We start from the raw sequence: 27,267 nt of genomic DNA on the forward strand, positions 1-27,267 counted from the left end.
GTGTGTTTACAACTGTAGGGGGGTGTGGCTGTAGGACTGACGTCATCGATCGAGTCTCCCTATATAACGGATCACTCGATCGATGCAGCCGCCACAGTGAAGCACGGGGAAGCCGTGTTTACACACGGCTCTCCCCGTTCTTCAGCTCCGGGGAGCGATCGCGACGGAGCGGCTATAAACAAATAGCCGCGCCGTCGTCCCAGATCGCTCCCCGAGCGAACCCGACCGCCGCATGTAGCGGGGGGGGTCCCGATCGGACCCCCCACCCGCTAGAAGGCAAGGACGTACATGTACGCCCATGTGCCTGTACGTGCCATATTGTGGACGTACATTTACATGCGGGGGTCGGGAACTGGTTAAGTAGTTGCATGCAGTTTGAGACAAATGATCAGCCCAAGACATAAACTGTGTCCATGGTTGATTGTTCGTACCTAATCACATGTAACTGCCCAGTGTCTGCCTGTCATTGATTTGTACAGGCTTTCTGGCTGCAGCTATTCACAAACACCGGTGATCTCTGCTGCAAATTGACACTAAGGGCCCTTTCACATGAGGCGGATCAGTAATGATCCGCCCGTGAACCTCCGTTTGCTTAGCGGGGATCGCTCCGTTGATCCCCGCTGAGCTGGCGGATGACAGGGCAGTCCCTGCACACTGTGCAGGGACCACCCTGTCTTTTATCCGCTCTCCCCTATGGAGGGATCGGATGAACACGGACTGTCTCTCCGTGTTCATCCGATCCGCAGACGGAAGGAAAAATAAGGTTTTCCTCCATCTGCAGAATTGGAGGAATGCGGAGGCGGGCGAGATCGGGTGTCAGCGGATGTTCATCTACTGACACCCGCAATCGCATAGGGACCAATGTATGTCCCTTTTTCATCCACACACGGATGGATGAAAAAGCGGTCTGCAAGTGTGAACAGGGCCTAATGGGCCATGTAACTGAGGCCCAAAGTTGAGCCCAGCCCTCTCTGTTTGTAACTGGATCCCTAAACACAAACAGAGATGTCTATGACTCCATATTTGTTGAAAGGGTTGTAAAGGATAATTTTTCCATCATGCACATCTCTAATGACGTATACTATTAAATCGGTAGTAAACAGCAGTTAAAGGGGAAAAAAATCCCCTGCAAGGCAATGTCATAATGTGCTAGTATGCGATTACATCACTCCCACGCATTCGGGCAAGAGCTGCTGTTTACAGCATTGGCTCTGAAGGTCCGGCACCATATGCCGGACCTTCACAGTGCATGCGTTAGTGATGACACCGGCTGCATGCACGCTGAATATCTCCTAAATGGGGAAAGTTTAGGAGATATTCACAGTACCTACAGATAAGCCTTATTATAATCTTATAAACAGGACCAAGGATACATTCAAGGGAAAAAAACAAGCTTACTTACCGACCAGCTCGCAGACCAACCAATTAAACCTGTCTAATAGTATGCGTTAAAAGCAGGGGTTTAGTCTGCATGCATTTGCAAATGCACGCGTAAGCCACAGAGCCTCACCACAGCACCCTGGTATCTGTGGTAATTAACACTAACTTATAAGTGTCTCCACAGTGGATGCACGTGCATTCTGTTGGATAAGTGAGGTCAGGTAGACTAAAGGGGAGCCCACCCCTTCTTAAAAGGTAAAGGAGCACACTAAGCACCCAGCATGTAGCTCAATGGCTGCGAAGGTGTCAGTGCGTTGCCTGACCAATATACACGACAGTGATACAAAAAAGACGCCACTGCCCCCATCTATATCTATACCTAATCTTGCCTGTAGGTATCAGTGGTATAACAGAATTTTACGTCCGCTTTAAGTCCTGAATATGCTCCCTCTACATTCTTTTGGAACCCTTCATGTGTAGATCAAACATCTGGTAGGCAGGTAAACTAGCAGTGGCGGCCCATCCATAGAGGCCACACGGGCCCCACCCCCCTATCAATGCATCTGGCTCCCTGATCTACATATCAGAGCGCCGGGTGCATGGATTCCGATAGGGGGGTTGTGGATTTTCGCTATTGTCACATCAAAGTTCCTCCCTGCAAATCAGGAGGCAGGTCATGAGAACTGTTTCCCGATTGGTCTAAGCCTCAGGCGATCCTATTGGATGCCTAGCACTTAGGTGGAAGAGGAACAGTACGCTTTAGGAGATGGAGGAGCAGACACCGGAGCCACCACTCTCTGTACCTCCAGGAGATAAAGGAGATCGCTGCCCGGTCCTACAGTATGCTGTGAAGAGTAGCAGACCCTGGACTTGCCACTCCCCATACTTCCAGGGGAAAGAGGAGAGGAGATCACAGCCCAGACCTACAGTACAATTTGAGGGGGAGCAGACACTGCACCTAAGACCACTGCACCTAAGACCGCCGCTCCCTGCACCTATGACCGCCGCTCTCCAGCTGCCCCAGGTGGCAGGGGTGGGGGGCTGGTGCTGGCAGTGCCGCTCCCCCCAAAATAAAAGCCCACCAGCCGCCACTGTAAACTAGTACTTTTCTTTTGTCTTCCCAAGTGAGAAATTGTCATTGTGCCTGACCTGCCTGATTAGTCTATCACTATGACTGATGGCCTCATTGACCAAAATTTAAGTGCACAGGTTTGCATAGTGGTTTGATTTGTATTAGGAATCAGAGCACACTTTGGCTTTTCAGGACCTCAGAGCACACTAGAAGTAGGTGGGAAGTGGAACGATGCACAGACAACAGTACTGTTACAAAGCAGCAGAGGCTGCCTATAACACAGTACCCAATAAATGCAAACAATGTGCTGTACCGTTTTTTTGGGGATATACTAATGGACCCCAGGGGATAAGAATCGATTAGCAGAGCTTAGAAAAAATGTGAGCCCTGTGTGCTATAGTATTGGTAAATTTATGAAAGTATTGGCTTTTTTTGTGTCTACTGTCAAATATATTACCTGCTGAAAAGGGCATGAAAGCCTCCTTCTTCACAAATGCCCCCTGTGAATCAAGGAAATGTTCCGGATAGAACGACTCTGGTCTTTCAAATTGTGTTTCATCATATAATACAGATTCTAGAAGAGGAACAATGTACGTTCCCTAATAAAAGATAGGAAAATTACATAAAAATAAGTAATTACTTTATACAAAATCAGTTATCCTTTAGGAAGTAATACAGTAAAATATAAGTATTTTAACCATTTGGCTAAAATATATCTTAACCCAAAAACAAAAATCCGGTGACTGCTAGACATATGTAAATCTTTTTGTTCCGAATTGGTTTTTCAACTAAATTTGTTAAAGCGGGGGTTCACCCTATCGACCAAAAAAATATATATTTTTTTTCTTTTACCATCGAGACAGGCATTGTAGCGCGAGCTACAGTATGCCTGTCCCGAATTTTTTACCCCCGTACTCACCTTGTAGTCGTAGATCGAAGATACCGGGGAATGGGCGTGCCTATGTAGACGGAGGATGATTGACGGCCGGCTCTGGCGCGTCACGCTTCTCCGGAAATAGCCGAAATAGGCTTGGTCTTCACGACGCGTGCGCATAGCTTGTGCGCAGGCGCCGTGAAGAGCCGAGACCTACTCCGGCTGTCTTCGGGGAGAGTGACGTGCCAGGGCCGGCCGTCAATCATCCTCCCTCTCCATAGGCACGCCCATTCCCCGCGGGAGCCGAAATCTACGATGTCGGATTACAAGGTGAGTCCGGGGTTAAAAAAATCGGGACAGGCATACTGTAGCTCGCGCTACAATGCCTGTCTCGATGGTAAAATGTGTCGGGGGGGGGGGGGGTGAACTACCGCTTTAATTAGGAAATGCGAGAATTTGAAAATCAAAAATTCAGAAATTCAATGATCCGGAAAATCTGAAGTTTGAAAATCCGAAAATCGGAAATTCGGAAATTCGGAATTTGAAAAAATTCGAAAATACAAAACTAAGAAAATTTAAAAGAAGAAAAATCACAAAATAAGTACGAAAAACCCAAAAATTTGAAAATCTGAAATAATAACTAACTATTAAATTATAGGTATTGGAATTTCCGTTCAAATTTGTCTGTTAGTGTACATAACTAATTTATCCGAAGTTATGCATTATATGACTAATGATATAACGAATGCTGCATCTAAATGAATGGAACTTAACAAATTTATATTAAATAAATAATAATAATAACAATAAAAACTTTGTATTATTAATTCATTACGTTCCATTCTTTTAGATGCGACATTCATTATTTCGGATAATTCATAACTTTGGATAAATTCATATTCGATACATTCACTAACAGCCACATTTTAAAGGAAATTCCAATACCTAAAATACCTATAATTTAATAGTTATAATTAGCTAGTTAATTATTATTTGGGATTTTTACATTTTCAGATTTTCGTTCTTATTTTCAGATTTTGAATTTTCAAATTTACGAATTTTCAAACTTACGAATTTATTGGAAATAATGAATTTTGATTATAATGAATGACCCGGAAAAAAAAAAAAATTAAACGAAAACAGGCAAATATTTTGAAAGTGCACATGTCTAGCGACTGCATCAGTTTTCTTTTTTGGGCGGCTACGATCATATTTTTTATCAAGTACAGAGAAATACCTGTAATCTCAATTCTGTGACCTAAAAAGAAAGCACAAACACCTGTATCAATCTACTAATCCCATCAAATCACCATGTAATGTTGATGAGGAAAAGGGGCCTTATCCCCACGACCCTCGTCTGCGGTTTTAGAGGTCTGAGGGCAGGGAGCTTATCGTAATCTGAAAGCCCTCTTTAATAATAATGGGGTTCCAGGTACCACCCCCCACATAAATTAGTATGGGGTAAATATCACCCCTACTCATTCATAAATAAATACAGATGTCACATAACAATAAAGATACCCAAGTCCTTTATTAAAAAAATGAAATCCCACTTTATTTTTCAATTACTTGTCGTCAAATAGCTGCCATGAAGCTATGATTATGACACTTCATATTACATAATCTTATCCTACAATCCGCTAGGTTATCTATTTTCATTTACATTTATAAGAGTTACTTTCCTGAATGATTACGCCTTTTTCTACTATGCTATTGTACATGTTCTGTTAATGGAATATATATTTCTATTACATTATTGTATATACTCTTTTAATGGAATTTTGTTGATAATTCTAAAATTCAATAAAATATTTGAAACAGAAAAAATTGAAATCCCCAAAAAAGTCCCTCTTTGTAAATCCATCACCAATCATTATGCCTCCCTTCTCCAACTTGCTTAAAAATCCAACAATCTTCCACACACAACTAATCCACACAGGATTTCAGCCAAATCACAGATCTGCATGCTATCATCAGTTGTATAAAGGAAGGGGCTTTCATAGTAGTGACATCATTGAACAAACACGGTAGTACTTGGGAGGTGATATCCCTGCTATCTCTGTCTCTTTGCTTAAGTGACATGGTTTCAATGTTGTTGCCTTATGAGTTTATGTGAAATCTCGATTAACAGTTGTAAAATATTGTAATTATGAATATATTTTATTTAGAGTTGTATCAATATGGGTGTGTAAAATAGCTTCCCAGAAGTCCTTGTTATACAGATGATTTGGTGCCTATGCTTTTTTATCAATGGGATTGGGTCCCATTGATAAAAAAGCTTAGGCACCAAATCATCTGTATAACAAGGACTTCTGGGAAGCTATTTTACACACCCATATTGATACAACTCTAAATAAAACCTCTTGTTCTACAAATATTCACTTCAAAGGATCCCTCGTTTAGATATGCAATGAAGGTGGCCAGCCCATCATGAATACTTAACTTCCCTGAAAAGGTCATGTACCAACAAGTTAAATCTCTCACTCAAAATAGTCTGTGCCAAGGATTTGCATTAATGGGGGCTGACTTATGCAAAGTATAGGGATTGAAGACTTAGCCAATCCTTAACCAGAAATAGGGAGGCCTACCGATCAGAGCCATGTCATGTTAACCAATGAGGCACCGGCCTGTAATGATATACACAGACTAGATGGGGGGAGAAATCACTCTTGAAGGAAGGGCAGTCACCAGAATGGAGTACTTACATCCAGTAGCATGGTAACAATGGAATATATCCCTTGCACTTAGATCTAAATGTTTGTCTTATGTCTTATCCCTTTCATGGTTTGTATTTTAATGTTTTAAGGAATATACTCTGTATTCCTTTATGTAATCCATGATTTTTACCCTTTTCTTGTATAATAGATAGATTGCGGTGTATTCATTTTGGCCTCCTTACTACTTACCAATACATTTTTGTTATTGTGTTAAAGCTTTCACTCATGATCAAAGAACTCTCATTCAACCCAAACCAAATATAACTTATGGGTAACAATGTGCAAATTATTTAAGTTCTATACCTAAAATGTTTGTTAAAAAGAAAAAAAAAACAATTGTAGTAAAAATGACCTTTGGTAGATGGTAGCCCTGAAAGGTTATATCTCTTGTAGTTTCTCGGGGAAGATTCAAAGGCACAATGTTGGCAAATCTCTGTGTCTCATGAATGATCGCATTTGTGTAGGGCATGTCCTTACGATGATCACTCCGTGGCTGAGCCGATCCAATCACTCTATCAATTTCCTCATGTACTCGTTCTAAAGAAAATCATAGGAACATAACACACTAAACTTAGTGTTGATAAATGTAAAGTTATGCACTTGGGGGCTAAGAATATGCATGCATCATACATACTAGGAGGTGTACAACTGGGGGGATCCGTGTGGAGAAGGATCTGGGGGTTTTAGTTGATCATAAGCTTAATAATGGCATGCAAGGCCAAGCTGCGGTTTCCAAAGCGAGCAAAGTCCTTTCTTGTATTAAGAGAGGTATGGACTCCAGAGACAGAGATATCATTTTGCCCCTGTACAAATCGTTAGTAAGACCTCATCTGGAATATGCAGTTCAGTTTTGGGCACCAGTTCTCAAAATAGATATCGGGGAACTGGAGAAAGTGCAGAGAAGGGCAACCAAACTGATAAGAGGCATGGAGGAGCTCAGCTATGAGGAAAGATTAGAAGAACTAAATGTATTCACTCTTGAGAAGAGGAGAATTAGGGGGGATATGATCCACATGTACAAATATATAAGGGGTCCATATAGTGAACTTGGTGTTGAGTTATTCACTTTACGGTCAACACTGAGGACAAGGGGGCGCTCTTTAGGTCTAGAGGAAAAGAGATTTCATCTCCAAATACGGAAAGGTTTCTTCACAGTAAGAGCTGTGAAAATGTGGAACAGACTCCCTCCAGAGGTGGTTCTGGCAAGCTCAGTAGATTGCTTTTAGAAAGGTCTGGATACTTTCCTAAATGTACAGAATATAACTGGGTACTAACATTTATAGGTAAAGTTGATCCAGGGAAAATCCGATTGCCTCTCGGGGGATCAGGAAGGAATTTTTTCCCCTGCTGTAGCAAATTGGATCATGCTCTGCTGGGTTTTTTTCCTTCCTCTGGATCAACTGTGAGTATGGAGTTGGGTGTATGGGATTGTACTGTGTTTTTAATTTTGTTTGTTAATTTTTTTTTTTTGTGGTTGGACTGGATGGACTTGTGTCTTTTTTCAACCTGACTAACTATGTAAACTAACTAAAGGCATTTATTGGAGTGATATAATAACACAAACAAAAATAGAAAATGCGCTTGCGTGACTAGTGGTGGCAACCAATAGTAAGACATACTAAATTAACATATATATCATATATGTTACCACGCTAACATCATGAAAATAAATTGCTAAAACAGTACATTCCTTTTTTTTTTTTATTAAATCTGGCAAAAGTAAATAAAATAGTCCAAATCCAATATGTGTCTTAAGGAAAAATCATATAATTTATCAGTAAAAGGTGACATATAGACCCCTAAGTATTTAAGGGGTTAGCTTCCCATCTGAAAGGAAATTAAAATTCCAGAAAAGCCTTCTCCCTTTGGGACATGATGATGTTTAAGATTGTTTCTAATGTATTTTGTTTATTCTGTTCTGGGAAGTGGTTGCCAGCATCCCTATTTCTGTACTTGAAATGTGAAAAAGACTTATGGGATTTTGAAGGCAACCAAAAAAGAAAAATGCTTAACCATTTATATATAAACATTTTTAATGACAAATCTCTAAAAAGACATAGCCTTGTTAAAAAACACACGTGGCCATATTTAGGCCATGATCAATAGGTACACATCAATATGCAGTTGCTACTTTGGCAATGTTACATATCTCTTTGGAGGATTTGATGTTCAGCAGGTAATTTGCTGGGGCATCCTACATGTTCAATATGCAGTTGATACTTTGGCAATGTTACATATCTGTTTGATGTGTACAATTGATCTTGGCCTAAATATGGCCACAGTTGTTTTTAACAAAGCTATGTTTTTTTGGAGTTTTGTAATTAAAAATGGTTATATATAAATGATTATGAATTTTTCTCTTTTGGTTGCCTTCAAAATCCCATAAGAGGGTCTTTTTTCCCCATTTCAAGGTGATGTTTAAGCAACTAGACCTTGTGGTATTAATCTTGAAATTGCTAAGCCAACCAAATTGTTCCAGCTCCTGTAAAATACACGAAAACGCCACCCTAGGGTTTGTGACAATGATCAACAAGTTGTACTGTAGATACACAATTATATATATGGTCACCGATGTCTCCGCTAATCATGGCGTGAAAGCCAGCCTGACATATTGGAACCAATGGGTGTGAACTAAACTTAATGTTCGTGGTGTAAGTGTTTATAACAGGTGAATCAGACTCTGTAGTGGGGTCATTTTAGTCTGGTAAGTGTGTATTTCTTACAATGGAGATAGTTCATGTGGTGACTACATTTATGGAGTAGCACGACCGCTGCACAATTTCAGTGGTGTTTTCCTCAAGACAAATATTGGATTTGGCCTATTTCATTATTTACCTTTGCCAGATTTCATTTTGATATGGACTGTTCATTTTAACAATTGATTTTCACTATATTGGCATGACAAAGTAGGTGTATGATATAATAACACACCCACCCCTTGAGTAAAGCTACACACAAATGTTAAAATTCATTTTTTTTAGCTTTGGATAGACTTGAGAAGATTTAGAACCGCTGTCAAATCTGTGTTGCTATTGAAGAGAAGGTGTGTTTAGAAAGGCTTACTCAGTTACAGCAGACTAAACGTCAAAGGTATATAAAAATGCAATTCTAGTCAAAAGCTAAATCAAGTACTCAAACACACATATACATAAATTATATGAAATTCTAGACACAAACAATCGCATTTTATCCCAAGTAGAAAACTAAAAGTATTAAAAATTGTACAAAAAGAGTCCAAATGAACATGACCACAGCCATAGATCCTCCAACAATTGAACTCTAGTCTTCTTAGATATTACATATTAAAGAATATTCACCAGAGTTTCTAAACATTTGTAGTTTCAACTACAGTAACACTTCCCACATTCTGCCCATGTGACCTTGATACCAAGATTTATATATATGGTAATATGGATAAAGTTTATATTTAGAACACAATCTTGTCACACTGGTACCACATAACAACAATTTTGGGAAATAAACTTTTAAGAGTGAATACTGTATAGTTATCTGTATTTAAATTGTAATCAACACAAGCAGTATCCCAGAAATGAGGCAATATGACTAGAGACCTTGGCATATACAAATAAGAGTCCAGTAAAGATTTTGGCTATCCAGTAAAGCTGATGGAATAATAGTAATGATAATATCTCTCATAATGAACTCTTACTCTGAATTTCAGGGTACTGTATCATATATGAGAGTGCCCAGCGGATGGTGGATGAAGTGGTTTCAGTTCCAGCCATAAATAAACTTGTCACTGTGCTCAGCAAATTCATTTCATGGAAATATGTATTGGGGTCCGATTTCTCCTAAATAAGAAACATAGTAACAAATGTAAATAATAATAATAACAATAATGAAATCATGTTTAAAGTTTAGATGCACTATAGGAAAAAAGCATTCAATGTGGCAACCCCAGTGGCAGTCCCTCCATGCGTCCGACCCTCTAATCTACATGCAGGGTGCCGGACGCATGAATTCCAATGAGGGGGGGGGGGGTTTGAAGCACATGATTAGAGCCAGAGGCTCTAATAGGCTTCAAAAAAGGGTGGGAACCAATCAAGAAGTGGGTCCTAAGACCGTCACCTGATTGGCTGAAAGGACAGGTGAGCCTAGTGACTCCTAGGAGGAGGAGAAGGGAGGAGACGCACGGTGGAAGCCTCTGTGATGCAGAGGAGGAGGAGACGCCACCCAATGCCCGTAGGAGCGCTATCCACTTTCCAACCTAGATGGGGTAAGTGCAGGGCTTGATGACTGACTGACCGCAAGACCCCTGGGAGGGTGGTTATTTGCAGCCCCCCCAAAACAAAGCCACCGGCCGCCAACCCCATTTCCCAGGCCTGGAAGAAACATACAGTCCCTTTCCAGGGAGTGAGGCCATGTTGCTTAATGAACAAATGTCTACTATTCTCCACAACATGCACGCTATGGGCCAAATCCTCAGCCAGGCGGCGTAACTTAACTTTCAGCAGTTAAGTTACACTGACTTAAAGTTTCTACCTAAGTGCCTGATCCACAAAGCACTTACGTAAAAATTTCAAGCCGTGTAACTTAAGTGCCGCCGTCGTAAGGCGGTCCTCCTCTCCGGGGGGCGTTTACAATTTAAATGAGGCGCGCTCCCGCGCCGGCCGTACTGCACATGCGTGTGACGTCATTTTCCCGACGTGCAGCGCGCGAACGTAATTGACGCCGGGCGGCCTGCATTCCTGAGGGAGAACTCCATGCCAATTTTCAAAGAAAAAACCGGCATGGGTTCCCCCCCCAGGAGCATACCAGGCCCTTAGGTCTGTTATGGGTTGTAAGGAGACCCCCCTCCGCCGAAAAATCGACGTAGGGGGTCCCCCTACAATCCATACCAGACCCGTATCCAAAGCACGCTACCCGGCCGGTCAGGAATGGGAGTGGGGACGAGCGAGCGTCCCCCCCCCCCTCCTGAGCCGTGCCAGGCCGCATGCCCTCAACATGGGGGGGTTGGGTGCTCTGGGGCAGGGGGGCGCACTGCGGGCCCCCCCACCCCAGAGCACCCTGTCCCCATGTTGATGAGGACAGGACCTCTTCCCGACAACCCTTGCCGTTGGTTGTCGGGGTATGCGGGCGGGGGCTTATCGGAATCTGGGAATCCCCTTTAATAAGGGGGTCCCCAGATACCGGCCCCCCACCCTAAGTGAATGGATATGGGGTACATCGTACCCCTACTCATTCACCTGGAGGCAAAAAGTAAAAGGTAGTAAACACACAACACAAGGGTTTTTAAAATAATTTATTATTCTGCTCCGGAGGCCCCCCCTGTCTTCGTTATTAGCTCAATTACCAGGGGGGGCTTCTTCTTCCACTCTCCGGGGGTCTTCTCCGCTCTCCGGGGGGGTTTCTTCTTCCGCTCTCCGGGGGGGGGGGCTTCTCCGGACTCCGGGGGGCTTCTTCCATCTTCTCCCCTCTTCCGCTGTTGACTCGGCGAACCCCGGTTCTTCTGCAGATGTCCGGTGCCTTCTTCTTCAGCGCTGGCTGCCTGCTATCTGTGTGTTAGCTCAATTAGTAACAGGCAGCCGGCGCGGTCTTCTGTGACGTCAGGGTCTTCTGTTCTTCTCCCCTCTTCCGATGTTGCCTCGTCGCATCTTGTCGCTGTAATGATGGAAGCGCGCCTTGCATCCCATTTATATAGGCATCACCGTCCCATCATGCTCCGGTAGGTACCCACGTGGTGGGTGCACGTGGGTAGGCAACCACCACGTGGGTACCTGCCGGAGCATGATGGGACGGTGATGCCTATATAAATGGGATGCAAGGCGCGCTTCCATCATTACAGCGACAACAGGCGACGAGGCAACATCGGAAGAAGGGAACAGAAGACCCTGACATCACAGAAGACCGCGCCGGCTGCCTGTTACTAATTGAGCTAACACACAGATAGCAGGCAGCCAGCGCTGAAGAAGAAGGCACCGGACATCTGCAGAAGAACCGGGGTTCGCCGAGTCAACAGCGGAAGAGGGGAGAAGATGGAAGAAGCCCCCCGGAGTCCGGAGAAGCCCCCCCCCGGAGAGCGGAAGAAGAAACCCCCCCCCCCGGAGAGCGGAGAAGACCCCCGGAGAGTGGAAGAAGAAGCCCCCCCTGGTAATTGAGCTAATTACGAAGACAGGGGGGGCCTCCGGAGCAGAATAATAAATTATTTTAAAAACCCTTGTGTTGTGTGTTTACTACCTTTTACTTTTTGCCTCCAGGTGAATGGGTAGGGGTACGATGTACCCCATATCCATTCACTTAGGGTGGGGGGCCGGTATCTGGGGACCCCCTTATTAAAGGGGACTCCCAGATTCCGATAAGCCCCCGCCCGCATACCCCGACAACCAACGGCAAGGGTTGTCGGGAAGAGGTCCTGTCCTCATCAACATGGGGACAGGGTGCTCTGGGGTGGGGGGGCCCGCAGTGCGCCCCCCTGCCCCAGAGCACCCAACCCCCCCATGTTGAGGGCATGCGGCCTGGCACGGCTCAGGAGGGGGGGGGACGCTCGCTCGTCCCCACTCCCATTCCTGACCGGCCGGGTAGCGTGCTTTGGATACGGGTCTGGTATGGATTGTAGGGGGACCCCCTACGTCGATTTTTCGGCGGAGGGGGGGTCTCCTTACAACCCATAACAGACCTAAGGGCCTGGTATGCTCCTGGGGGGGAACCCATGCCGGTTTGGATTTTACAAATTGCCGTGGAGTTCTCCCTCAGGAATGCATACCAAATGCCGTCGCTTGAATGGGCCTTTACAAGGTGTGACTAACTTTACACTTTGTAAAAGCAGCCCTAGTTTTGCACCAGGCAAACTACCACTTACGGCGAAAAAACTAAGCACAAAAGCTTTGAGGATCGCCCTAAGTGCTAATTTGCATACCAGAAGAGGCATTTCGACTCAAAATGCCCCCAGTGGCGGATGCGGTACTGCATCCTAAGATCCGGCAGTGTAAGTCCCTTACAGATGTCGGATCTTCTGCCTAACTTAGGAAAACTGCTTCTGAGGATCAGTTCCAAAGTTAGAACCAGAGATACGACGGCTTACGCCGGAGTATCTCTTTTGTGGATATGGCCCTATGTTCCTTAAGGCTGACCTTCAGTAATTTTTTCAACTTTCCACCTATTAAATCTTCTGCCCTTGTTTTAACTTTGGATAGTAAAAAAAAATTTCTGCCAGTAAACACCTTATACAGCTCACTTCCTGTTTCTTGTTTGGTCATTAGCCTAGGCTTATGGCATGCACAGCTCTCTCTCTCTCTCACTCTCGTGAGAGTTTGACAGGAAGGGAGGTTGGGTGAGTCATAAGAGGGCCAATGAAAGCTACAGAGCTCGATGTGTCCCTCTGTGTAAATCCAGGAAGTGAACAGGCAGCAGCTTCACCTGCCCACAGTTAAAATGGTTGCAGCCAGACGAAGTGGAGGGTGATTTCTGCCACATATTTGGCAAGTACAAAATCACAGTATATATAAAATAATATGCAAAGTGGTTGGAAGGTAGCTTCAGATGTTTGTATTACAAATTATGTGAGCAGACTGCAGTTCCTCTTTAAGGTCTGAGAACCATGGTTGACATATGCCTTTCCTGATCTTCCCCTGACAAGTGTGGGTTGACTCTAATTGATGTCTCAGGTGACCCCGGGTCCCTACCCCTATTCTCTCCTCCTCCTCACTATACGTTTGCCTCTCTTTCTCTTTGCTTTTGTTCTTTTGATGGGGTTTTCAGCACTCTTTAGCTGCCTATTGGTATCCAGGACTATCCACTAAGGAGTTGTTGACATAAAGGTCCTGACCACCTTGGCAATTATGGAGTTTTCCCCAAAATACATTTATGTTTTGTTTAAGTTGGCTGTTTGAGAAGGAAGCTCTCCTTCACCTGAGGCCCCGTACACACGAGAGGATATCCGCTGGAAACGGTCCGCCGGACCGTTTCCAGTGGATAAATCCTCTGGCGGATTTGGATCTGATGGCTGTACACACCATCAAATCGTAATCCGTGCGGAATACATCCGCGGTGACGTGTCGCGCCGTCGCCCTGACGATGACGCGGCGACGTGCGCGACGCTGGAAGGTAAATACTTCCACGCATGTGTCGAATCATTACGACGCATGCGAGGGAGGGGAGCGGACGGACTGATCCGGTGAGTCTGTACAGACGACCGGATCAGTCCGCTGGACTGGATCCCAGCGGATAGATTTTGTAAAAGAGGAGAGTGCAATATGTAGGCCTAATATTGCACAGCCGGCGCTAGGGGGCGTTAGAGTACACTTCCAAGTGACTGTTAGAAAGTGTGTGAAAGATACCAATAATGGAAACCACACACCAAGTGATGAAAAAAATGGTGTATAGGTGAAACAAGCTGCTATTTAAATTAAACGGGAGAACCCGTTTAAAAGATATGAGAATGAGAATCTATAAAATCAATGAACTGAAGTTCAAAAGATAAACAGCGCTAATAGAGTAGGTAAAATGACCAGCTCCAAGAACATGTAATATCCCGGTGAGCTCAGGTGTTGTGCAGGGATTTCAAAAACTAGAGTGTATGTGCACCTAACATCTCCAGAGTGATAAACCCTGTATGTGGGAAGAAGAACACTCCTTAAAAGGGTGAAAGCTTGCCACTGTGAAGCAAAACAAATAGTAATGCAAAAACTCACGCCAACTGGTTCTCCAGGTATTTGTAAAGGCAGAGCACTTCTTAGCCAGTTGTCATGAAAGATAAAACCAAAAACAAGCAGATAATAGTGTAATGTGTCTAAAATGACTCAAACTGGCAAAGTAAGTAGGTGACCATTAGTGGATGCCCGTACAAAAATGACTGTAAAAATGAACATAAGTAAAGCAAAGGTTTCACCGCTTCTCCAATCCTCCAGGGGCCGCGCGTGTGCTGTATGGTGTCGGCTGTAGCGAGATCCGTATGGTGGTTTAGTGGAGCGCAGTGGAACGCAGGTCTGTATCCGGGTGTTGCGTCGCTGTAGCCACGCCCTGACGCGTTTCGTCACTTCCGACTTCGACAGAGGGCGTGGCTACACAGCGCAGTCACTCTCCCTTTGTACTCCGTCAGCGGAGGCTATTGGATGAGCTCTGACCGTCCTCCGGTGCTGATTGGTGCCAAAACTGACCGGATGGACAGCGCGACTTCAGCCTCGCTGAGTGGAGTTTAATAGGGGGAAGGTGAAGCACCAGGAAATAAGCCACTGCTGTATTTTAATATGGTCATAGACCGGGGGCTATGCATCAAACGCCTGGCCACAGTGGACAAAAGCGATCGTTTGTAAACGATCACTACAAGCGATAGTGAATGCAATTATCATATAATAAAGATGATGGTAAAATCATTATAGTAAAACGAGGATTAAAAAGGATTGTTCTATGTATGGGTACTATATCAACCAATCGCACGTATTGTGGGCGTTTCTTAGTGACGCATCGGACCATACAGTGTTATGTGACGGCTAAAGCAGAAGCTTTTAATGATCTACTTATGAGAGATATACATTTGTAAAAAACTATCATAGGGGTGTTCACATTATGGTGTACTATTAAACAAACTACAGGAGGTATCAAAAAAATATATATATATATAACTATTCTGGTAATCTCTTGTTCAATCACAGAGCACAAACATTGAAAAAATGCACAGTAGTGCACTACTTAGTAAGAGCGGCACATATATGTGCATTTGATGAGATAAAGTCAGAAGTTATTTTATGCCATATGCAAAAGAGAGTGCCCAAATTTCTTGGTGAGAGTTATATATTCAATGTGGGACTAATATATAAAAAAGTTTAAGGTATGGTTGTGCCAATGCATATATGGTCATGGACGGAGGGATTGTATCCTTACACATATATCTTATGTAGGATATTTCTTCCGAAGATTTCTGACCTCTGGGAGGACTGATATTTGCGAAAGGGACATCTCATATATTATACAAAGGCTGTGCCGACTTGATAATAATAATGGGGCACTTATGCGGAGGTATGTGAGCAGCGAACTCGATGGACGGAGGCTATTGTTTAAAATTAGTATTAATACAACAAAGAGACTGTTGCTGAAACTAATACTACAGAGAGACCCATAAAGGGGTTCATGGAGACGAATAATAAAATATTAAAACATTAAAATACTCAAAAAAAAAAAAAAAAAAAAATATATAATTTTTGATATTAAAATATTAAAATGTTAAGACATTAAGAGATATTAAAAAATATTAAAAAATATTAAAAAATATTAAAAAATATTAAAAAGATCAAAAATGGGCGGAGACCGATATATAAAAGGCAAGACCAGTAAAATGGGAGTTGATGATGAAAGGTACGGTAAAACGGTGGATACACAAAGAATTAATAAAAAGAGCTGAAAGAAATTTTTTGGCTGCTAATGAATGCAAAAGGGCAATGGTTGTTCCGTAAAGATCAAAAGTCACTAATAAAACAATTGATGTCGAGATCCACATTTAACCCTTTTGGCACCAATGTGCCAGCCAAGTATATCCATTCCGTTTCTTTTTTGGAAAGTTCTCTTACGTGGTTATATCCTCTCCAAGTGGCTTCTACATGTTCAACTCCCCAAAACTTGAGACCAGCCGGGTTGCTATTGTGAAACAGTTTAAAGTGAAGAGAAACATTGTGATCCTTGTACCCAAGTTTAATGTTAGCAACATGCTCCGCAATTCTTATTCTGAGTTTTCTTTTTGTGCGGCCTATATACATCAATTTACAGGGGCATTGTAGCATGTATACCACATGTGTGGTATTACATGTAATGAAGGATTTCACCTTAAACTGTATGCCATTTGATGTGGCAGTGAAAAACTCAACAGGGCCTCTTGCTCTATCTGCTTCTTTGCATGGAAGACATTTTTTGCATGGAAAGAATGCGTCTTTGTCCCATATAGATGGTGGTTTTCTTGGGGGGTCCAGGACCTTTTTTACAATTTTGTCTCCAAAATTGACGGCCTTTCTGTATATAAATCCGGGCTTTTCCGGGAGTACCGTACTCAGGATTTTATCTAAAAACAGGATATGCCAGTGGTTTTTAAAGATCAGCTCAACTTCCTTGTACTGGCTGTGGTATCCTGAAACAAAACTCCATTCATGTATGTTTTTCTTTTTTGGTGCTTGTTGTGTAGATAAGCAGGTAGCTCTAGGTTTCTCAGCTAATTCTTCTATGATCCGGACAAGTTGATTATCGTTGTAACCTTTTTCTACAAATTTGTCTTTTAAAAGACAAGCTTGTGATCTAAAATCAATGTCACTGCTGCAATTCCTTTTTACCCGCATCAGTTGGCCTTTGGGGATATTTCTTAGCCATAACGGGTGATGGCCACTTTGTATTGGTAAGTAGCTGTTACAATCAGTCGGTTTAAAGTAAACCTTAGTGCCCAACTTGTTTCCTTCTCTGAAGATGTTGAGGTCCAAAAAGTGTATACTTTGCTGATTATACTCGCTGGTTAGATGGATATTGCATGTGTTCATGTTAAGATCATTTAAAAAAGATTCCAATGATAAAAGGGGACCAGCCCAGATAAAAAATAGGTCATCTATGTATCGACGATAAAACAATAGTTCATCCCGTGGTCTATTAAAAATGGTCTTATCTTCCCATTCTCCAACCATTGGAGGTGTTTAAGGGGCTCCTACTCCGGGATCTGGAACACGTTAAACCAAAAAAGAACGTAAATCCACGATACATCAGAGATGGTATAGAACTCCTGGAGAAAAGAAAGGATATTATAATAAGGCCGGCAGATAAGGGAGGAGGTGTGGTAATCTTGAATAAAGAGTTTTATCACACACAGATGATCAGTATGCTCTCAGACTCTAACACATACTCTACATTGAAAAGGGATCCTTCATCGCAATATGAAAAAAACCTGGCTATACTAGTCCAACAAGGATATCGCTCACGTGCAATATCTAACAAAGAAAGAAAATATCTGATCCCCAGTAATAACAGAATACCAACAATCTACACATTACCCAAGATTCATAAAGACGTGCAAAACCCACCTGCCAGACCAATAGTCAATGGCATAGGATCTGTAACATCTCGTTTGGGCCAATTTTTGGACCACTACCTCCAAAAAAGTGTTATTAATACCAAGGCATATCTAAGAGACACCAAAGATCTATTAATCCAACTAGAAGGAATAGACCTAGCAGGACTAAATGATGTATATCTTGTAACTGCAGATGTCTCTTCACTTTATACGATAATTCAACATGACGATGCCCTTTTAGCATTAAATTGGGCTCTCTCTAAGAGAGATGATATTACACATAACCTCAAGATATTCCTTCGCAATTGTTTAGATTTCTGCCTTGGCCATAACTTTTTTTGGTATAACGATCGTTTTTATTTACAAAATAAAGGTGTCGCCATGGGAGCTAAATTTGCTCCCAGTATAGCGAACCTTTTTATGGCAGAATGGGAAGATAAGACCATTTTTAATAGACCACGGGATGAACTATTGTTTTATCGTCGATACATAGATGACCTATTTTTTATCTGGGCTGGTCCCCTTTTATCATTGGAATCTTTTTAAATGATCTTAACATGAACACATGCAATATCCATCTAACCAGCGAGTATAATCAGCAAAGTATACACTTTTTGGACCTCAACATCTTCAGAGAAGGAAACAAGTTGGGCACTAAGGTTTACTTTAAACCGACTGATTGTAACAGCTACTTACCAATACAAAGTGGCCATCACCCGTTATGGCTAAGAAATATCCCCAAAGGCCAACTGATGCGGGTAAAAAGGAATTGCAGCAGTGACATTGATTTTAGATCACAAGCTTGTCTTTTAAAAGACAAATTTGTAGAAAAAGGTTACAACGATAATCAACTTGTCCGGATCATAGAAGAATTAGCTGAGAAACCTAGAGCTACCTGCTTATCTACACAACAAGCACCAAAAAAGAAAAACATACATGAATGGAGTTTTGTTTCAGGATACCACAGCCAGTACAAGGAAGTTGAGCTGATCTTTAAAAACCACTGGCATATCCTGTTTTTAGATAAAATCCTGAGTACGGTACTCCCGGAAAAGCCCGGATTTATATACAGAAAGGCCGTCAATTTTGGAGACAAAATTGTAAAAAAGGTCCTGGACCCCCCAAGAAAACCACCATCTATATGGGACAAAGACGCATTCTTTCCATGCAAAAAATGTCTTCCATGCAAAGAAGCAGATAGAGCAAGAGGCCCTGTTGAGTTTTTCACTGCCACATCAAATGGCATACAGTTTAAGGTGAAATCCTTCATTACATGTAATACCACACATGTGGTATACATGCTACAATGCCCCTGTAAATTGATGTATATAGGCCGCACAAAAAGAAAACTCAGAATAAGAATTGCGGAGCACGTTGCTAACATTAAACTTGGGTACAAGGATCACAATGTTTCTCTTCACTTTAAACTGTTTCACAATAGCAACCCGGCTGGTCTCAAGTTTTGGGGAGTTGAACATGTAGAAGCCACTTGGAGAGGATGTAACCACGTAAGAGAACTTTCCAAAAAAGAAACGGAATGGATATACTTGGCTGGCACATTGGTGCCAAAAGGGTTAAATGTGGATCTCGACATCAATTGTTTTATTAGTGACTTTTGATCTTTACGGAACAACCATTGCCCTTTTGCATTCATTAGCAGCCAAAAAATTTCTTTCAGCTCTTTTTATTAATTCTTTGTGTATCCACCGTTTTACCGTACCTTTCATCATCAACTCCCATTTTACTGGTCTTGCCTTTTATATATCGGTCTCCGCCCATTTTTGATCTTTTTAATATTTTTTAATATTTTTTAATATTTTTTAATATTTTTTAATATCTCTTAATGTCTTAACATTTTAATATTTTAATATCAAAAATTATATTTTTTTTTTGAGTATTTTAATGTTTTAATATTTTATTATTCGTCTCCATGAACCCCTTTATGGGTCTCTCTGTAGTATTAGTTTCAGCAACAGTCTCTTTGTTGTATTAATACTAATTTTAAACAATAGCCTCCGTCCATCGAGTTCGCTGCTCACATACCTCCGCATAAGTGCCCCATTATTATTATCAAGTCGGCACAGCCTTTGTATAATATATGAGATGTCCCTTTCGCAAATATCAGTCCTCCCAGAGGTCAGAAATCTTCGGAAGAAATATCCTACATAAGATATATGTGTAAGGATACAATCCCTCCGTCCATGACCATATATGCATTGGCACAACCATACCTTAAACTTTTTTATATATTAGTCCCACATTGAATATATAACTCTCACCAAGAAATTTGGGCACTCTCTTTTGCATATGGCATAAAATAACTTCTGACTTTATCTCATCAAATGCACATATATGTGCCGCTCTTACTAAGTAGTGCACTACTGTGCATTTTTTCAATGTTTGTGCTCTGTGATTGAACAAGAGATTACCAGAATAGTTATATATATATATTTTTTTTTGATACCTCCTGTAGTTTGTTTAATAGTACACCATAATGTGAACACCCCTATGATAGTTTTTTACAAATGTATATCTCTCATAAGTAGATCATTAAAAGCTTCTGCTTTAGCCGTCACATAACACTGTATGGTCCGATGCGTCACTAAGAAACGCCCACAATACGTGCGATTGGTTGATATAGTACCCATACATAGAACAATCCTTTTTAATCCTCGTTTTACTATAATGATTTTACCATCATCTTTATTATATGATAATTGCATTCACTATCGCTTGTAGTGATCGTTTACAAACGATCGCTTTTGTCCACTGTGGCCAGGCGTTTGATGCATAGCCCCCGGTCTATGACCATATTAAAATACAGCAGTGGCTTATTTCCTGGTGCTTCACCTTCCCCCTATTAAACTCCACTCAGCGAGGCTGAAGTCGCGCTGTCCATCCGGTCAGTTTTGGCACCAATCAGCACCGGAGGACGGTCAGAGCTCATCCAATAGCCTCCGCTGACGGAGTACAAAGGGAGAGTGACTGCGCTGTGTAGCCACGCCCTCTGTCGAAGTCGGAAGTGACGAAACGCGTCAGGGCGTGGCTACAGCGACGCAACACCCGGATACAGACCTGCGTTCCACTGCGCTCCACTAAACCACCATACGGATCTCGCTACAGCCGACACCATACAGCACACGCGCGGCCCCTGGAGGATTGGAGAAGCGGTGAAACCTTTGCTTTACTTATGTTCATTTTTACAGTCATTTTTGTACGGGCATCCACTAATGGTCACCTACTTACTTTGCCAGTTTGAGTCATTTTAGACACATTACACTATTATCTGCTTGTTTTTGGTTTTATCTTTCATGACAACTGGCTAAGAAGTGCTCTGCCTTTACAAATACCTGGAGAACCAGTTGGCGTGAGTTTTTGCATTACTATTTGTTTTGCTTCACAGTGGCAAGCTTTCACCCTTTTAAGGAGTGTTCTTCTTCCCACATACAGGGTTTATCACTCTGGAGATGTTAGGTGCACATACACTCTAGTTTTTGAAATCCCTGCACAACACCTGAGCTCACCGGGATATTACATGTTCTTGGAGCTGGTCATTTTACCTACTCTATTAGCGCTGTTTATCTTTTGAACTTCAGGATAGATTTTGTAGCATGCTACAAAATTGTTATCCGCTGGGAATCCGTCGGCTGGATTTTTATCCGCCGGGAAATGTCCGCTCGGACGTACAGACGACCGGATCTATCTGCTGGAACTGATCCGCGGATCAATCCCAGCGGATAGATCCGGTCGTCTGTACGAGGCTTAAGCTGTGTATGTACACTTAAGTTCTCTATGTCGCCAATTGTAGCCCCTGCGCAGTGGGACTAGGTGCGTTTGTATTATTGTATATTAGACATCATAGAAACAATAGCTGAAACAATTGAAAAGTTCAAAGAAATAATAAATAAAAGCAGCACAAATACTGTATATACAAATGTTCACCAAGAACAAAATAAAGTGAAAATGTGATAACTAATAGGGATGAGCTTCGTGTTCGAGTTGAACGTATGTTCGACTCGAACATCGTATGTTCGATCGTTCGTCGAATTACGAACAAAACGGGTCGTTCGCGCCAAATTCAAGTGACGTGCCACGGCCCATAATTCACTGCGGCATTGCGTGCTGATGATTGGCCAAGCATGCACTATGACCCGCATGCTTGGCCGATCACAGCGTGCAAAAAACGGAGAGCCATAATTTGCCAAAGCCAGGATGGCTTTGGCCAATTATGGCTCAGGGGGGGGCTCAGGGGGGGGTTTAGTACACGCCCCACACTATAAAAGGCTGCCTGCAGGGCGGCCTTGTGTAGTGTGTTGCGGCAGTTAACAGAGAGACAGAGAGAGTGTCATTTTTTGCAGGTAGATAGAGCAGGCAGGCTAGTCAGTTAATGTTACAGTGTGTAGAGGATATATATACATCCCAGGTGTTGTACATATATTTATACACTGTATAGCTTAGCTAGATCAGTTCTTCCTAATTTACTGGCAGGTAGGTGATTGTGCTATTTAAAGACGTTATCACAGGCATACTATAGACACCCAGCAGGTACAATATGCAGGAGCAGTGATTTAAATGATGCTTAAATAAAAAAAATAAAAAAATGAAAAATTCCTTTAAATATTGTACCTGCTGGGTGTCTATAGTTTTCCTGTGAAAACGTCTTTGAGAACCCGGGTCTTGCCCAAGGGAACATGTGTCAATGGAAAAAAAGTTTTAAAAACGGTCGTTTTTTCAGGACTCCTGAAAAAACGACCGTTTTTAAAACTTTTTTTCCATTGACACATGTTCCCTTGGGCAAGACCCGGGTTCTCAAAGACGTTTTCACAGGCATACTATAGACACCCAGCAGGTACAATAAAAACTGAAATATCACATGTCCTAAGTATTCAGACCCTTTGCTTAGTATTTAGTAGACGCACCCTTTTGATCTAATACAGCCATGAGCCTTTTTGGGAAAGATGCAACAAGTTTTTCACACCTGGATTTGGGGAACCTCTGCCATTCCTCCTTGCAGATCCTCTCCAGTTCTGTCAGGTTGGATTGTAAACGTTGGTGGACAGCTATTTTTAGGTCTCTCCAGAGATGCTCCATTTGGTTGAAGTCAGGGCTCTGGCTGGGCCATTCAAGAACAGTCACTGAGTTGTTGTGAAGCCACTCCTTTGTTATTTTAGCTGTGTGCTTAGGGTCATTTTCTTGTTGGAAGGTAAACCTTTGACCCAGTCTGAGGTCCTGAGCACTCTGGAGAAGGTTTAAGTCCAGGATATCTCTGTACTTGGCTGCAGTCATCCTGTCCCTGCAGCTGAAAAACACCCCCACAGCATGATGCTGCCACCACCATGCTTCACTGTTGGGACTGTATTGGACAGATGATGAGCAGTGTCTGGTTTTCTCCACACATACCGCTTAGAATTAAGGACAAAAGTTCTATCTTGGTCTCATGAGACCAGAGAATCTTTTTTCTCACCATCTTGGAGTCCTTCAGTTTTTTTTTAGCAAACTCCATGCGGGCTTTCATGTGTCTTGCACCGAGGAGAGGCTTCCGTCGGGCCACTCTGCCATAAAGCCCCGACCGGTGGAGGGTTGCAGTGATGGTTGACTTTCTACAACTTTCTCCCATCTCCCGACTGCATCTCTGGAGCTCAGCCACCGTGATCTTTGGGTTCTTCTTTACCTCTCTCACCAAGGCTCTTCTCCCCCGATAGCTCAGTTTGGCCAGACGGCCAGCTCTAGGAAGGGTTCTAGTTGTCCCAAACATCTTCCATTTAAGGATTATGGAGGCCACTGTGCTCTAAGGAACCTTAAGTGCAGCAGAAATATTTTTGTAACCTTGGCCAGATCTGTGCCTTGCCACAATTCTGTCTCTGAGCTGTTCAGACAGTTCTTTTGATCTCAAGGATGATGAGAAGAAATGGACAGCACAATATATGAGTGTCACAACAAAGGGTCTGAATATTTAGGACCATGTGATATTTCAGTTTTTCTTTTTAATAAATCTGCAAAAATTTCAACAATTCTGTGTTTTTTTTCTGTCAATATGGGGTGCTGTTTGTACAATAATGATGAAAAAAATGTACGTAAATGATTTTAGCGAATGGCTTCAATATAACAAAGAGTGAAACATTTAAGGGGGTCTGAATACTTTCCGTACCTACTGTGTGTGTATATATATATATATATATATATATATATATATATATATATATATATATATATATATATATATATTTAATTAGCAGAGACCCTATATAGTCTATAACTATTTATATTTGTGCTGGTCTACCAAGGCACTGTAATAACCACATCTGGACCAGTTTGTGAGGACGCCCAACAAGCAGCATTTAGGGTCAAGAGGTAACGTAGTCTGAAATACCCTACTAAGGGTACGTAGAACGGCCGACTAGTAGCAGTGTAGCTTGGGGCATCTCAGATGCCCTGTCTCGCTTACATCTATAACACAGAGGGTCTGTAAGTATTCCCATATTGTGAAGCTAAGCTGGAGTATAATGAGATCTCAAGACTATATACAGCTGGGACAATCTTTGCAAGGAAATCAGAGAGCTAGCCACTACAGCTTGCAGCACATCCTTACCTCCTCTTGCTTGACAAGGAATGCATCAATAAGCCCTCTCTGGTCATCTCTATCCAGTTCTTTCAGGTGCTCCACAAACTCTGTCTTCAAAAAATTGTGTATATCTTTTATATTCTGCATCACTTTGCTGTGTGTTCCACACAGGTAATAGAAGATGGGAAAGAAATTGTACATCTAAGAACAAGACATAATATTATAAAAATGTTGGAACTTTGATTTTTTGTAGTATGTGTTATGGTGTTTTTGTGATCTGCAAGAAGTAGCAAGAAACCTAAGAATTCCTTCACTTCTGACTGTGCAAAGATCAGGTTGCTTCCTGATTCTGCCATTAACCAGTTCCAGACCGGCTCCTGTACATATACATCGGCAGAATGGCACAGGTGGGCAAAGTAACGTATATAGAGCCCTCAAAATTTCACTCGCCTGCTCACATTTTGCGAGTAAATTTTGAGGGCTGGCGAGTGTGGGCTGCCTGGGAGCAGGGGGGGCGAGCAAGGAGAGCAGAGTCACGTCGCCGCTGCAGCTTCTGCTGTTCCCGTCGCCGCCTGTTTGTTAATAGCGCGGGGAACATTACAGCTTTCAATAGCGTGTCATATACAGCGCCTCCCCCTTTTCCGGGTACTTTTTTCATAGACAGATCACCCATCCCTGGATTGGATGGGTGATCTGTCTATCAAAGTTTCCCGGACAAGGGGGAGGGGTTGAATTCGGCGTTTGCGGCAGCGGCAGCTATTGATTTGAAAGCTGTAATGTTCCCCACGGTTTGAACAACACGGCGGCGGCAATTGTGGGGGAACTCTGGCTGCAAAATGGGGACATTTTGCTGCACTGGGGACACATGCTTCATTGGTAGACATGGGCAGGCTGCATTTTTGGGCACGGATAAAGTTGTTGTTAATATTTATTTGTATAACTTAATTCTGCATAAAACATTTAAGTGCCATTTCATGAGATTTATGAGGGCGTGTCTAGGGGCGGGATTGGGGGCGGGACATGGTAGGGGTTGGACGGGGCAACTGGTGGCGAGTACGCCTTGAGGCCTGGCTAGTAGCTCAGGACTTGAAATTGAGCCCTGCGTATATATATACGTTACTTTGAAATTCCCGCCGTGCGGGCACGAGCGCCCCTGCCACAAGCTCCGTGACCTGCTGTCTTGATGTCTGTTGGTGTCCCGCGATTGGGTCACAGAGCTGCAGAACGGGGAGAGGCAAGTGTAAACAAGGCATCTCCCCATTCTGCCTAGTGACACTGTCACTGATTGTCTGTTCCCTCTCATCCAGAACAGCGTTCAGTAACGTGTCACTCGTTGCCACGCCCCCTAACAGTAAGAATCACTCCCTAGGTCACACTTAACCCCTTCAGTGCCACCTAGTGGTTAACCCCTTCACTGCCAGTGCCATGACCATGCAATTGTCAGTTAAAGCAACGCATTGCCAAATCGCAAAAAAAAGCTCTGGTCTTTGGCCAGTGAAATGGTCCGGGGGGTGAAGTGGCTAAATTATTCTGTTGGCTGCTGTGTTAAGCATGCTCCAGTTGCCTGTGTTTATTCTAATGCCGCGTACACACGATCATTTTTCAGCATGAAAAAAAAAACATTGTTTTTCAGCATGTTTAAAAAACGAAGTTTTTCCATCTTCATCATTAAAACGACGTTGCCCACACACCATCGTTTTTTAAAAATGCTCTAGCAAAGCGCGGTGACGTACAACACGTACGACGGCACTTTAAAGGGGAAGTTCCATTTGCCTTTGGCCTGCTTTAGCTGATTCTGTGTTAGTAAAAGACGATTTGCGCTTTTTTGTCTGTTACAGCGTGATGAATGTGCTTACTCTATTATGAACGGCAGTTTTACCAGAACGAGCGCTCCCGTCTCATAACTTGCTTCTGAGCATGCGCTGGTTTTCAACGTGGTTTTAGCCCACACACGATAATTATTTACAACCCGAAAAACAACATTGTTTAAAACGACGTTAAAAAATGCAGCATGTTCAAAAAAAAAATTCAGTTTTTCAGAACCTGAAAAGTGATGTGAAGCCCACACATGATCATTTAAAATGACATTTTTGAAAAAATATGTTTTTTTCATGCTGAAAAATTATAGTGTGTACGCGGCTTGAGTTATGCTCAGTCAATTAGTATGGAGCTTAAAGGAGTTGTAATGGAAAACATTTTTTTTGCTGAAATGACGGTTTACAGGGTATAGAGACATAATAGTTAACTGATTCCTTTTAAAAATGATTAAAAATAGATTCTTCCCCCCCCCCTCCTTTGCTCTTTCCCATCCACACATCCCCCTTTTTTTCTTCTTCCTTCTCTTCTCCCCTCTTTCCCCTCTCCCTCTTTCTTTCTCCCTGTCCTCTCCTTTCTGCTCTAGTCCCTGTCCTCTCCTTTCTTTTCTAGTCCACCACCCCATCCCTGGAATTCGTTCCCAGTCTGGCAGTGGACTCGTGTCCAACTTGCTGTCCCACTCTGACCACCCGTTCATTCAGGACTTGCACGTTTACCTACCCCTATCCATCCCTGCTGCATCTCTAAGTCAGATATGGGTAGACTAACCTTCTTCTCCTACAATGGGACAACTTTTGCAACATCCGGGGCAGCTCTGCCCTACGTAAACTATATGTCAGATGTACTCCA

General features: G+C 42.6%; 1 protein-coding gene across 1 annotated transcript in view; it reads right to left on the reverse strand.

Moving 5' to 3' along the window:
- The window catches only part of LOC120936170 (cytochrome P450 2K6-like), a 63,962-nt gene that overhangs the window by 2,554 nt on the left and 34,141 nt on the right, over positions 1–27,267 (reverse strand). Inside the window, exons 5-8 of the mRNA XM_040348324.1 lie at positions 24,631–24,804; positions 9,714–9,855; positions 6,396–6,580; positions 2,910–3,051 (exon numbers count right to left, since the gene is read on the reverse strand). Of these exons, the coding sequence (XP_040204258.1) occupies positions 2,910–3,051; positions 6,396–6,580; positions 9,714–9,855; positions 24,631–24,804 (643 nt within the window). The remainder of the gene's footprint in view (positions 1–2,909; positions 3,052–6,395; positions 6,581–9,713; positions 9,856–24,630; positions 24,805–27,267) is intronic.

The sequence above is a fragment of the Rana temporaria genome, chromosome 4, assembly GCF_905171775.1.
Source record: "Rana temporaria chromosome 4, aRanTem1.1, whole genome shotgun sequence".
NCBI lineage: Eukaryota > Metazoa > Chordata > Amphibia > Anura > Ranidae > Rana > Rana temporaria.